Here is an 11118-nt window from a genome sequence, read left to right as displayed (position 1 = left end):
GCCAAAATAGCAGTTTAGTGTCAAATAATGAACAATATTATAAAAGGATTAGTCTGATACCGTGTTCCAGTTCATAAACGTCACGATTTGTTGTTTCATAGCTTACATATTTTCTTAGGTGACATAGATAACAGTTAATTTTCACCTCTTGCATACAAATCCTTGTATTCATTGACCAGAGAAATGAATGTCTTGCCTTAGAGGCTAAGTTTTATATGCCTGAATGAGTTAACAGTGTGGTTTTTTCACATTTGTTTTCTATCTTAGTATTTCAAAGGGGAAATAACAGCTTTTCTCGATCTTCAAGTCTATTTACTGCAGGTCAGATTCTGCCATGGGAAGCAGTTGGCCTTTGGAAACTTTATTCTATGCGGTTTTTATAGACTTCGTGGAATTATTTGTGGCATGACCTGCCACTCACACTCACTGTGAGCAAGTATGGGAGCATAAAAGCACAAGGTGTGTCACAGCTTTTGTACTGAAATAAGCCTCACTTTAAAGTTATGTTGTGCCTTAACTGTGTGATATTATAAGCTACCATTGTTCTCCACAGTGCTGCTACAGATCTCAGAGGAACTGTAGGGACTTGATGCCAGATCTTCCAAACAGCACAGCAAGTACTTGCACACATCAATAATGGTCAAATTTTTATATTATCCATGAAGAATACGGAGAGCAGTGGGAATTGTCGATGCCAAATGCACTGAATCTGTGGCTTCATGACTTACTTAAGATACTTATGTAGGAAATGAGCAGTTCTATAGTCCTGGTTCATGGTTACCTGCCAGGTGTCTGCTTTCAGAGAATCAGCAGAAAATATGTATTTTCTTAATAGGTATTGAATGGTAGGTCATTATTTTAGCTTTATAAGAAACTAGTTTAGATTTCCACAGTGATCTCACTGATTCCTACCGCATACGGCACTAAGTAAAGTCTTTCCCCATACATGAGCTGGTAAGAGTCAGTATTTCAAGTATAGGATATGTGTTCCATGAACATGACTTAAAAGAATTCTCAAATATTTATTGCTGTATTCTGCCTCTTACCAAGCAGCAATACTGAAGCCAGGAAGGAAATCTACAGGATTTCCCTTTCTCTTTTTTTTTGTTTTTCTCCTCTTGTCCTTTTGCTTTTTCCCTTCTGCTGCTGTCCAAGTTGTACACTCCTTAATGGTGAAATGGTGAGAAACAGAAAACTCGACGGAGGAAATGCAATAAGTACAGGTAAAACTAGGGTTTCTCAGACCTAGGGGTGAAATTCCCATAGGCTACAGAAGGCTAGACTTTTAGAAAAGTCTCTTTGTTAGAAATAACAAGCTAGACACGAAAAAAGGCAACTGTGGAAGGTAACAGTCCTGAAGACCTAAAAGATTGTGGCAAGTATGTGTATAATGGAGGAGGAGCTCAAGTCACAAGTTTTCAATTTTCTTTTCAGTGTGCAAAGCCCCACCTAGTGAAATCAAGCCTGTTGATACACAGTTTGTCTTCCTTGTTTACTTTTCACAGACTGATGGGAAGCTGTCCTTCCACACCCAGGGGCCGCAGACCGAGAACCAGTGCTCTGGAGCTTACAGAGAGACTCCTTTAGAAAGCAATCTAAACCAGGAGCTTTACTCATTAACTTCTGCTGGACTGATGCCACCCAGAGCAATCCCATGTTCTATCGTCCAGGGTATGTTTTAATGAAGGAAAAAAACACCACCCCAAAATATCTCCACTGGTGTCTTTTATTAAGTAATGCAAAATACAGTATTAATTATGACACTGCATGCATTTTAGACAATATAAATGCAAGCCTACAGAAAATGTGACAAAGAAACCCTCAATTACTTTTGAGGTAGTATACAAGGAAAAATAGGAAAGCAGAAACACAGTGGATTAAAAGAACAAAATATTAGTATCACTTTGTGCATACATTAGTCACTCATAAATACATTTGTATGAAATAACTTAAGATACAATTCCATTCTTGTTAAAAAATATACTTCTTCAAATTCACCATTCTTGTTTGTTTTGTTTTCACATGACATTTTATGGTATTTTATCAGGTGGATTTATTTTTTATCACTGCCATCATGATTTTACCCTTTTCCTCCAAGAGTTTAGGCACAGATGGCCTCATGCACAAAAATAAATAAGAAACCTGCTTGAAGGGAAAAGAATTCTGCTCAAATAGCTTAGGATAGTCTAATAAATACCATTTTGTTTATAAAAATATTTCAGGTTTATAAAAGAGGGGAGGGGACGGTCTCCCATGTGGAAAGGATGTTAAGTGAAAAGTGCTGTATAACATTTTTGAAGAGATTTTGTTTTAAACATATAGTACCATTATGAATATATATTTTATAACAATCCTGTTTCTTAGAACCTTACTGTTCACTAGAAGTATCAAATGCTGTTTGCTTCCTTTTGTTTGTTGTCTTATTGCCGTTTTGGAAGATGCCTAGTTCAGAAGGGTTCCGTATAATTGTGCTTTTGTAAGGCTGTCCTTCCGACTCAAACCAGTACTCCCAGTCCGTTGAAACTGCTGCTGTTTGCTGTGAATACCCGAATGGCTTCCTTGCTCCATGGAAGACTGGTGGATTTCTGAAGCCTCCATTGAACTCTGATTGAGGGACTCTGCTGAGCTGTTGGGGCTCACGTCCACGTATTCTCTTTTCAATACCGGGCTATTTTCGATGTTTTTGCTACTGCATAACTGGACGGTGATCCTTTCATTTTTTTGGTCTCTTGACTCTTTTGTTTTGTAAGCAGGCAATTTGTCCTGTTTACAGCTAGTGCTGATGTCAATATTCAGGCCACTGTCTGTTCTCAGGAAGCAAGAATCCACAAGTCTGCTTTGGCAGATATCGTCTCCCTCCGAGCAGCTGTCTGCTTTGTAACTAGCATAGATGGGGCTTGTTCGACTGTCTCCCTTCTTAATAGGGCTGCTGTAGTACTGCTCTGAAAAACTACAGGGCGACAGCCTGCCAGCGTTCCTGTACGAGTACGCACCAATGTCCTCCACGCTCAATTGCCTCCATCGCCCAGGCAAGTCTTCTTCTGAGAGGTGGGTGCTCCTGCACTCGTTCCTCATTTTCTGATTCGCTAAAGCCTGCTGCGGTGTTATGGCTGAGAAATGGAAAGGTTCGTTTGCATACGGAGGCAGAGTCCTAGTAAAAGTGGGGGAGTTCTCGTTGTCATCGGCAAGCTCCATGTGCTGCGCAGGTTTGGCCTTGGCAAACCTAGGACTTCCCTGATGCTCGTAACCTGCAGGTGACTTTCTTTCAAACAGTTCGTCTCGGTTGCTCATGTAGATCGCTTGCTGAGAGGCTGTCAGAGTGTTGGCTTGGGCGTTCTCCTTCTCCTCGGATGTGACGCTGAAGCTGGAGTAGGAGCTGGAGGTCGGCAGGGAGGTAATGTACTCTGGGAAGGCTTCGTGAGAGAAGCTGGAATGGAAACCGTCTTCTTCGACGGTGCTGTCTGTGGAGTTCTGGGAGCGCAGGAACCCCATGTCTTTCACTTGCGTGTCCACACTCTGCCTCCTCTCCCTCTGCCTCTCCTCAGGGCAGTAAAGGGCAGTGTCGCTGCAGTAGATGTCCGACTTGTACTGGGGCCTTTGCCCGAGTTTTCCGGCAGAGTCCTGGAAATTGAGGTCCCTTGTAGACGGGCTTGACAAGTGTGAAGACAAGTTGTTGGGATCTGGTTTTTCCAGTACTTTGGCAATGACGCAAGTGGGTATGGTATCAGCGTAAGATGTGTGGCACAAGGGGACAGAAAGGCTGCACCCGTGCTTTTCCAGGTGGATGCTGACTCTTTCCTGAAAGTCAGATGGCAACTGTAACATAAAGAGATGGCAAAGGGGAAAGGAGAAAAGGGTACACGTCAATACTGGTGTCTGCTTGGGCTTATACAACGTGGATAGATGAGTGCTGTTTCTGACATTACATAGCTCACTATATACGGTTCTTTGACTAATGTGATGGCCACAATCTTTGTGCATTTCTGAAAACAAACATAATCAAACGACTTTCATTTATTTACTTAACGTCTGGAAATCTTCATCTGCTTCCCCTCATGGAGAACACTGTGAAACTGAAAGGCTTCCTTCCAAGTTAATCCAGGTTGGAGAGGAATGATGTAAAGACTGTAGTAAACAACAATCTTAAAAAGGCAGGTAGGGAATTACAGCCTACAGCAACACTTTCCAGACTGCGTGCCTGGGTGCCATTTGCAGTCTGAGTGTGGGGATGTGGAGGTCTCTGCTGGGGTGAGCAAAGAGGAGCAGGAGATCAGATTTATTCTGTTCTTTTGCCTTTCTTTGAGCTCCCCTTGCCTCCAAGCCAGTGCCAAATTGCCTCCTGCCCTCCAGCGTTGCATTTGATAAGCAATGTTGTTTGAAGAGGCAGGAAAGTTGGTTTCACTGACACTTAAAGCAATGGTACTGGCTGCTATGACGGGAGTGTTCCTGTGCTGGGAAGAAGCAAATCAAACTGGCTTCCTTGCCCCAGCAGCTGGACACTACTTGTCAGATCAACCATCCAGAGAAGCCTCAACGTGTTCCCCTCTTCCAGCAGCTGCTAGCAGACTGCTTTTCTAGTTTCTTACTACACTGACAGAAATAAGAGCTAAGACCTGAATTTACATCATGATTCCTGTGACAAACTAGTCAGAATTAATCAATAAGTCTGTTATGCATCAGAATTCATATAGGTTTTGAAGAACGTCAGGATCAGCTCTGTGGACGGCGGTTCCACTTGCTGTTCTGTCGTGTGGACCAGAAGAGATTGAGAGAGCACATTCCTTGGCGGGGCTCGGAAGCCTCGTAGGTAATGCCTACGCAGGTATCTCCAAGCATGCTTGCCAGCCAAATTTTCTCTGCCTTGCTCATTTCAGACCTCTATCAATGATCACACAGGGATATGAGAGAGAGCTGCATGATGGCTGTCTCTCAGTATTTCTTGCTGGACATCAGAAGAACTCATGTTCGGACTAAGTTTTGAGTTTGATATCCATGTTGATTTATGCCACTTAGGAATTTAGCCCTTGAATGCTTGGCTGAACTCTTATTTACTCAGCACTTTCTTTTTATAACTAGAAATCAAGTTCCTCTTTACCAAATAATCAGTGGTTACCCTTATAGCCCTAAAAATCTCACTCTCTCCTTAACTTTGTTTCTCTAGAGGAGAAAACCCTACAAATGCTGAAGTAGTGTCCCCCTCCTCTATTTTAGGCAAGAGAAATTTCAAGTGCCTGCTCCTTCTTATGATCTCACATCACATAAGATATAAAGCTCCTCTTTTAGCTTCACTGGGAAGGTTTTAAAGTTGGCTTAATCCCCCAAACTCAATGTATTCAAAATATGGCATGTTGTGAAATGACATTCTTGTTAATGTGGAGTAGGATGAGTGTTTTTTCAACCAACAGACCTTCCAGGATATTTTGGATTAATCATTATGTTGTTAATTAGCTCATATGTCTTCCATTGGAAATAAAGAGTATGATATTGCCAATCTGCTGGCAGACAGCAGTATTAGTCATAGCAAGTACGGATACAACAAAGATTGAATAAAAAAGGTTGTAAAACAGGGCTGCTGTAAATTGCCACAGAAATGAGGAAAAGAAATACAGTTCATTTAATGTGAAACTGCTGTATGGGGTAGCTATAATTTTAGTATCCTGTTACACCACTGTTTGATCTATTTTATATACATTATTTAGATTATGAAATGTGTTAAGTAAAAGAACATTATTTCCTGGGCATTGCCCTGGAAACTGGAATTACTAAAATGATATTGCTATATTGTACCATAGTTTAGGATTCTGGATAACATACAATACCTTGTCAGGCAATATTTGCATTTGTAAGGAAACTATTGGCTGTGACAGCACATTCACACTTGCTAAATTAATAAGTACTTAGATTTATGAGTGGAGACTTTGCCTATTTAATTGAGTGTATGAAAGTCTGGGAAATGGTGGGGAGATCCCACATTTGTGATAGTTTTCTGCAGGTGAACCACTAACTACTTTTAAGGTCTAATTCTTGCTAACAAGTAGGGTGCTTTCAAGTGTGAGTAGTGTCATGACAATTCCTGGATATGAATTGCTCAGGGAAGTCAGTTACTAGGAAAAAATAACACGACCAAGATAATGGTTAATTTGGAATTTCTGTCTCCATTCCAGAAAATCATCACCCATTTGACAGAAAAGTCTTGCTCTGTCTTTATTTGCCAGGGTTGTTTAGCGCTCTGAAGCTGTCTACTGGCTTAGAAATGGTGTATACATTCCACATTCAATTTTGCATTATTCTGTTGCAGAATTGCACAAGAGAGACCATTTGGGGGGGACATAAACCTGGTGGGACTGATGGAGGAAAGGCTTTTCTCCGCGACCTTCACCTAAGCAATATACATGAGGAAGGTGCTGTTGCTTTGTGTAGGGCCTGCATCACTAAAGACAGTCCTGTTCACTAAGATAATATTTACCTCCCCTTTAAGGAGTCTGTTTCTCAAGCCTAGTTTCCCTGGAAGCGAGGATTATTAATTAAAGTTTACACCTTGGAAATCAATCATTCAGTGCTCTGGTTGCTTTAGAAAAAGATATTTGTTCTGTCAGTCCATTTTAAAATTCAAGTTTAGAAATTAGCTGGACTGGAAAATAGCTTCAGGAGGAGAATTGATTATATCAGAATCTCTGATGCCTGCAGCTTGTCATTTCCCTGCTCTCACCCCTCCTTGTTCCCCCCCCCCCCCCAGCATTTTGCAGTCTAGAGTTCTCAGCACTTTGGTTTTGCTAAAACCTTTATTTTTCATATGATCAGTGCAGGCCCATTCTACTAGGTAGCAGAGTTTTTGGGGAAGAGAGTACCTCCAAGTTCCATCACCAGCTGTGATTTTGTCAGCACCTCCCTCAGCTGCACAGAATACCAGCAGGTGCACAAGCCTTCGTGTTGCTTAAAGGGGAGGGGGGGGGTGGGGAATCAAAGCCTTAAGGGCAGACAAGTTCTCGAATTGATACATGTAAAATAACCTGTTTTCCATAAAATATTTATTTCTTTGAATATTCACCAAGTTTGGTCACATTACCTCCGAAAGCTTATGTGCCCTGTCGTAATTCTTGCTGCACTGGAGCAACTGAGCAGCTAAATTGCAGTCCTTCCTATAGAGCTCCTAGAAAAACAAAAAATAGCCTGTTTTTTAAAGTTTGTAAATAGCTTGTGGCTTTCAGCCTTTCTCCCATGCCTGAGCAATCTTTTAAAAATTGACTTTGGGGAAATTTGGAGCATACTTTAACTTTCCAGTACATTAAGATTCCGTGTTTCTTGCATGGTCGTGAGATGTTTGCCCCTTTGCTCTGTGAGGGCTGACAAAACTACTAAAAAGAAAATTTTGACAACTGTTACTACAGAACAGTACTCTGCATTTTAAAAGATGAATACTTACCATTAGGAACTGGACTTTATACTGTTAACATGCATGGCTCTCTGAAGACTAAAATAGACATGATCTTTTAAGCAAAAAGAAAATTTAAGAACAGACATTTTTACTGAGTATTATCCAGATCAGTACTAAGATACTACTTTAGAAAATGCTTACATAATCTTATGAGGCTGTGGGAGAAATTCATTGCAGAAATATACATTGTATTGTTTTTTAAAAGAAGGCCTTTGTCTCCTTATGAAACTTTCTTGCTGGTTCCTGGCTCCTTTCATATCCTGCAGAATGCAGCTATACAAATATATTAAATCTCACTGCAAATATTTGATGCTGAAGAACAGGGTATTTTTACTGGGTAAGAAGTTACCATGAGAATTCCACACAGGGAAAAAGAGAATTTAAACAAGCCACTTATACTATTTTTGTATTGAATGGCTCCCACAGCCTATTTAATGGGAAAATTCAGTACATAGATTTGCCCTTTGTCTAAATTTAATTTAGCACACATGACCGTAACTGTATCCTTCAGCCAGTATCTTTGGGTCCCTGGAGGTAAGTGTTGTATGTTGCTTTTCCTCATCTAGGTGCCATTAAAAACAAAGTTGGCTTCAGAAGTTGACTTTATAGGTGGGCATAGATGAGATAGACAAAGCACATAGGTACTATGGACACTAGGCTGTGTTACTCTGTAAAAATCAGAAAATGTTTCTAGAGAAAAGATGTTGAATATTGAAATGTTTTTACTTTTCTCCAGTGTTAATGTTATAATTTTATTGCATGCAGATTTTTACTGTTCCACTTGTTCTTTTAAAGCTGATAAATTTTCTATGAAAAGGAAAGGTGGAAATTTCCTCTGTTTTGAAAAAAACATTTAAAAATTATTCTATAATAAGTACAACAAGATGTTCCTGGGAGTCTATGAGGCACGGGGGTAGTAACTGTAGTTTTCCTATGATCATTAGTTCATTATATCTTCATATTCAAGGGCCTTTAGATACTCTTGGTTTGTGGAGTTTTTTTGTGTCTGTATGAGGTTTTAGAGATGCCACTTCTGCTTTAAATGTACTGGGGAGATACGGTCATTTATGTACATCTTAAATTTTATATCAGTACACACTATTTTTATTCCTGAAAACAGATGCAAACACTAGGAATGCAAGAATTCAATTTAGAAGCAAAATCTGTTGCATGTGCATGTGATTCTGACATGTTACATGCACATTAAACACATAATATATTGCTGCACAAGGTATAGCACAGACAAGTACTCCAAGTCCCATATGGCATCACTAAGCACACAAAAATGAAATCGCTCCAAAATCCAATCCTTTCTTCAAAAGCTCTGTGCCTCTGTTTCTGTGAAGCAGTTGTCATGGAGAGTACAAAAAGTGTTTCTGACACTTTATTTTTAGCAGCTTTAAAAATTACTACAGAAAAATTACATGTGAGTTAAATGTGGCACGTGTACTTTGTTCTCAACATGCTGAGATATGCCATGTCACTGGAGTGACTTTCTGTCCTTTAATGTTTATCTGAATGGAAACTAGCCACATCTGTAGCAACTAGAACAATAATTGGCAATTAATACCGAAAGTGTTTCCCATTGTGTAAAACATGTTTTTGCATCAAAAGCATCATTTTACATATCTGTCAGAAGAATAAGGGGAAATATAATTGAAGGAAGAAATGCTGGCAAGGGAAAAGTATGTTCTTCCTATGTAGGATTCTTCAGTTTAACACTGTCTCTACTTATTAGGCATAACATTAATGGTTTGTTTCATATTTCTCTATTTAAAATTTGGAATTTAACCTTTACTTTCATTAGTGATGCTACATAACTAAGGGCAGAATTTTGTCTGTGAATTGACCTCAAGTATGAAGAAGTGGTACTGTTATTTGAGGCTTCTGGACCATACTCTAATGTTCAGAGTGGTTCAGAATAATTCTTGGAAGAAGAGTACTCTGAACTCCAGTCCAGTCTAAGCTGCCTTTTAAAAACTATGAATATTGAAAACAGTTCTTCAAACCTGGGCTCAAACCTGACTCCATGAAGTAGTGTAAATGCATGCATCCTTACTAGGAGAGTTTTATGATTTTTCCCCCCTCTATTTTAAATCTGAAATAACTCCACTGATTTCAGCTGAATTAGTCTGGATGTATACCTGTGCTTCTAAAACCTAAATGTAGCCCATTGCATTTACCACATTCAGTTAGTTACCGCTATTAGAGTTATGAAGTAACTGTTGTTTCAACACAATTTCTATAAAAGTAAAGGGGCAGATTGTGAACTCTTTGTTTCCGTTGGAAAGCTGTTAATAGCATAGGTACAATTCACATCAACAGGCATATTAATGGGATCAAATGCTCCCTCCTATGATTAAGAGTTCATATGAAATATGGGAAGATTGAATGTAAGATGCTGAAAAATAAGTGCTAACAGAAACATGTCTTCTGTAGATGAATTTTTTATTAAGTGTTTAAGGAATGGCACAATAATGAACTAAATGCCTGCAGTCTTCCTTTCTTTGCTGTCTTTTTAGGTTTGTCCCTGGAAGGATTTCATGAGCTGATTGCCAGCTACAGTGAGCATGCCAGTTTTCAGCAGTGTTTAATGAGATGCAGGGTGACAATCACCAGAGATGTTCCCTGTTCCCTTCCACACAGAGATAGGTAAATTATTCCACATGAACCACAGCTGGGGAAAACCTGGCTCCCACTCCCTGCAATAATCTGAGCGACCAGGCTGGGTCAATACTAACTTCTGCTGGTAGACCTCACTTGTGCTGGGCATCCCATTTCAGTGAGCAAAGACTGAAAGATCAGAGGAACTGCAGGAAGTGTAGGGCTCTACACTGCCTAAAATCCTTATGATGAATCCTCACTCCATACATGTGTCCACACAATAGCTTGGAGCATGTGCTTCCACCGGTTCGCTGTACTAGACCGAAACCGATGGCAAAATCGATGTGGGAATATTGCCATTTCTTAGAATATTTTTTCATCAGTTTTAGGTTAGACATAAGGAAAAAAATATCAATGAAAAATCTCACCCCAACCCCACAGCATAAGGAGAGCTGAATTCACAAAATGATGGGAACAATCAAACATGAATTTTAACTGTCTTGGTGACAAGTTACATTTTACGTAAACAATAAGAAATTATTCTATAATTTCATGGGAAGTGCATGGCCTAACTTATTTTTGAATATAATCTCAAGATGTATCCATAATTAAATACTTACATTGTCTTCTGACAACTTATCTATTGTCACCTTGGCCTCTATTAAGTGATTATTGAGTGCAATTATTTCATGGCTCAAAGCCCGTTTTTCCTCTTCATAATGTTGACCCTGTGTAGAAAATGGAGTAGTCAGTATTTTTTCTACTGTCAGAATAGATCAGAAAAAGGCCCAAAGGTTGATGTCATTCTCAAATCCAGGGAAAAGCACAACAGACCAGTATTTTTTTTCTTTTCTATTTTTTGCTATTTTCACTCAGCAGATGAGGCAAAGTACTTTGAAAATATGGAAGTCAAACTGAGCTCACATCAGGAACCTTCACAAAAGGCTCTAGCTAGCCTGTGCAAAAGCATTCGATTGAGCATCAGCTATTCCTTCTTCATCACAAGACAGTGTTTCTAACCTGGAAGGGACTTGGGCAGCTTTTGGCTTTTGCTACGAGAATGTTTCACTTATGCCATT

The 11118-nt window shown here is 39.7% G+C and overlaps 1 protein-coding gene across 1 annotated transcript in view; it reads right to left on the bottom strand.

Annotated features, from left to right (window-relative positions):
- Positions 1-1816: 1816 nt before the first annotated feature.
- The window catches only part of BEGAIN (brain enriched guanylate kinase associated), a 153218-nt gene continuing 143916 nt past the window's right edge, over positions 1817-11118 (bottom strand). The window contains exons 7-9 of the mRNA XM_075031060.1: positions 10660-10767; positions 7067-7150; positions 1817-3816 (exon numbers count right to left, since the gene is read on the bottom strand). Of these exons, the coding sequence (XP_074887161.1) occupies positions 2443-3816; positions 7067-7150; positions 10660-10767 (1566 nt within the window). The 3' untranslated portion in view covers positions 1817-2442. The remainder of the gene's footprint in view (positions 3817-7066; positions 7151-10659; positions 10768-11118) is intronic.

The sequence above is a fragment of the Buteo buteo genome, chromosome 6, assembly GCF_964188355.1.
Source record: "Buteo buteo chromosome 6, bButBut1.hap1.1, whole genome shotgun sequence".
In the NCBI taxonomy this organism is placed as follows: domain Eukaryota; kingdom Metazoa; phylum Chordata; class Aves; order Accipitriformes; family Accipitridae; genus Buteo; species Buteo buteo.
Note: the sequence above shows the minus strand (reverse complement) of the source record. Positions and strands in the feature narration are given on the sequence as shown.